General features: G+C 60.8%; 1 protein-coding gene across 1 annotated transcript in view; it reads left to right on the forward strand.

The window, feature by feature from the left end:
- The window catches only part of CHRNB2 (cholinergic receptor nicotinic beta 2 subunit), a 2,416-nt gene extending 1,553 nt beyond the window's left edge, over positions 1-863 (forward strand). Inside the window, exons 4-5 of the mRNA XM_031063996.1 lie at positions 1-140; positions 611-863. The exon at positions 1-140 is cut by the window's left edge and continues 815 nt beyond it. Coding sequence (XP_030919856.1) covers positions 1-140; positions 611-781 — 311 coding nt within the window. The 3' untranslated portion in view covers positions 782-863. The remainder of the gene's footprint in view (positions 141-610) is intronic.
- The last annotated feature ends 1,381 nt before the right edge of the window (positions 864-2,244 follow it).

The following is a 2,244-nucleotide window of genomic DNA, read 5'->3' on the forward strand; positions in this document are numbered from 1 at the left end:
CCGAGGGGCTCAACGGTTACGGGGAGCGGCAGGGCCAGGCGGCGGGCCCCGGGGCGGGCTGCGGCTGCGGGCTGGAGGAGGCGGTGGACGGCGTGCGCTTCATCGCCGACCACATGCGCAGCGAGGACGACGATCAGAGCGTAAGTCGAGGTGGGAATCTGGGAGTGGGCAGAGCTGGGGGTGCAGAGGGTGTTCTGGGTCATGGCTGCACCACAGGGAGTGGCTGCACAAGCACAAAGGGGGTCCCTGCCTAACCCCATGCTCACTGATCCTTGACCCAGCACTGCAGTCCCAGGCTGAAGCAGCTGCTCTGGAAACACAGGAGGCTCCCAGCAGGCCTGGCCCTGCATGGCAGTCAGGCTGCAGATTCTGCAGAGTTCCCCCTCCCAGCTCTGCTCACTGGGGAAATGTTTCCTGGGCTCAGCGGTGCGGGTGACAGCAGGGGGAGTGAGCCCCATGAGGCCCACGGCAGGCTGGCAGGCAGCCCCAGGAGCCACAGTGCTGAGGGAGCAGATTCCAGGCTCTGAGATATACAAATCCCCAGTCGGGGCAGTGCCAGGCAATACCCAAGGCCCCAGGCTGACCCAGCATTTTTCCTGGCCCCATGCAGGTGAGCGAGGACTGGAAGTACGTGGCCATGGTCATCGACCGCCTCTTCCTATGGATCTTCGTCTTCGTCTGTGTCTTTGGCACCATTGGCATGTTCCTGCAGCCCCTCTTCCAGAACTACACCACCAACTCCCTGCTGCAGCTCGGCCAGGGCACGCCCACCTCCAAATAGCATGGGGAATGGCCAGTCCCAGGGCCAGAGATGCGTACTGGGCTCGGGCAGCCCCTGCAAACCAATAAATACTCCCACAGGACCGGGCTGGTTCCATGTGGTGTCATTTCATCCTACACTGTGCTCTGCAGGCTGAGAGAGCAGGATGCAGCCAGGGCTGGGGTGACTCTGGCTGCCTGTGACCAAGGTAAGAGGGTAGCAAGGCATCATCTCTGTGAGAGGAAAATCCCAGCTACCGAGGCAGAGAGCATAGGAGCGTGAAACCCGATCCACGGGGACATGCTCAGCTCTCTGCTCTGCTCCTGGCAGCACCAGTCACTCACTGCATCTCCTCTGAGGCCGTGTAGGGCCAGAGCCCCAGCCCCAGTGGGCAGCCCCTGGCTCCAGCCTGGTGCTGCCAGCCCCTGTGCCAGCTCTGGGGCTCCCAGGAGATGACAGAGCAGGAGCAGAGGCGTGGGGAGGACAGAGCTGCTCAGCTCTGGCTCTGAGGTGAACACATGGACCAAGCAGGAAGAGGCTATTTTTAGGTCCTACCTGCAGGCAGGGCGAGGGCAGCAAGTGCCAGGGGCTGCTCCAGCTCCATCTTCTTCTGTTCCACTCCAGGCTCAGCGTGCTGGAGCCAAGAGCAGACACAAGATGAGTTGCACAAGGAAAAGGAAAACACAATTAATCAAGCCAAGCTGGGAGCTGCTGGCAACTGGGCCCCAGTGTGGGTCACCAGGCTTGACACCATGGCCAGCAGCACTGCCTGCACTCCCTTGGCCACCAGGAATTGGCCTCGTTGGGGAAAACTGAGATGGAGTGTTTGCTATAAATACCACTAATCCCTGGGGCTGGGGGGAGTGGTGGTGGCGGGGCCTGGCAACACACAGGGCCAGGGGAAGCTGCACGCTAGAAATTAATTTAAATCCCAGCACTTCACGCAGCCAGAGAAATCCCAGCTGCTGCAGCTGCTGCTCCTGGAGCTCAGGGGTGCACCCCAATACCTAAATGTTGGGAGCTTTGCTCCTAAAGCAGCCCCATGGCAGGGACTTGTTCCAGTTCATCCCACCTCTGTGCCAACTCTGCTGTTGGTCCAACCTCAGTGAGTGCAGGATTTGGGGTCCTGCTGCACCCCAGTGGGGACTGGAGATCAATCAGTACTGTGAGAGTGTGAGCACAGCAGGAGCCCCCATAGCGTCAGGCACAGCTCCCTGCAGCTGCAGACAGAGGAGCTCCCAGCCCCGCTCTGGGCTGGCTGCCAAGGCAGTTCCTTCCCCTGACAGCTCTGCGTGGCAGTGCATGCCCAGGGGCAGCTGCAGGCAGGGTGAAAATGTGACAGTGGTGACCCTGCTTGGCCCCAGCCTGGCTGTCCTGTGGAGAGCCACAGCCAGAGCTGGGGTCTTGCTCCCAGCCTTGGGCTCCTCACTTTGGGCTGTACTTCCATGCCAACAGGTCTTTGGTCTCTGTCTGATATGAAAAAA

This window comes from Geospiza fortis, unplaced genomic scaffold, assembly GCF_000277835.1.
Source record: "Geospiza fortis unplaced genomic scaffold, GeoFor_1.0 scaffold387, whole genome shotgun sequence".
Lineage (NCBI taxonomy): Eukaryota > Metazoa > Chordata > Aves > Passeriformes > Thraupidae > Geospiza > Geospiza fortis.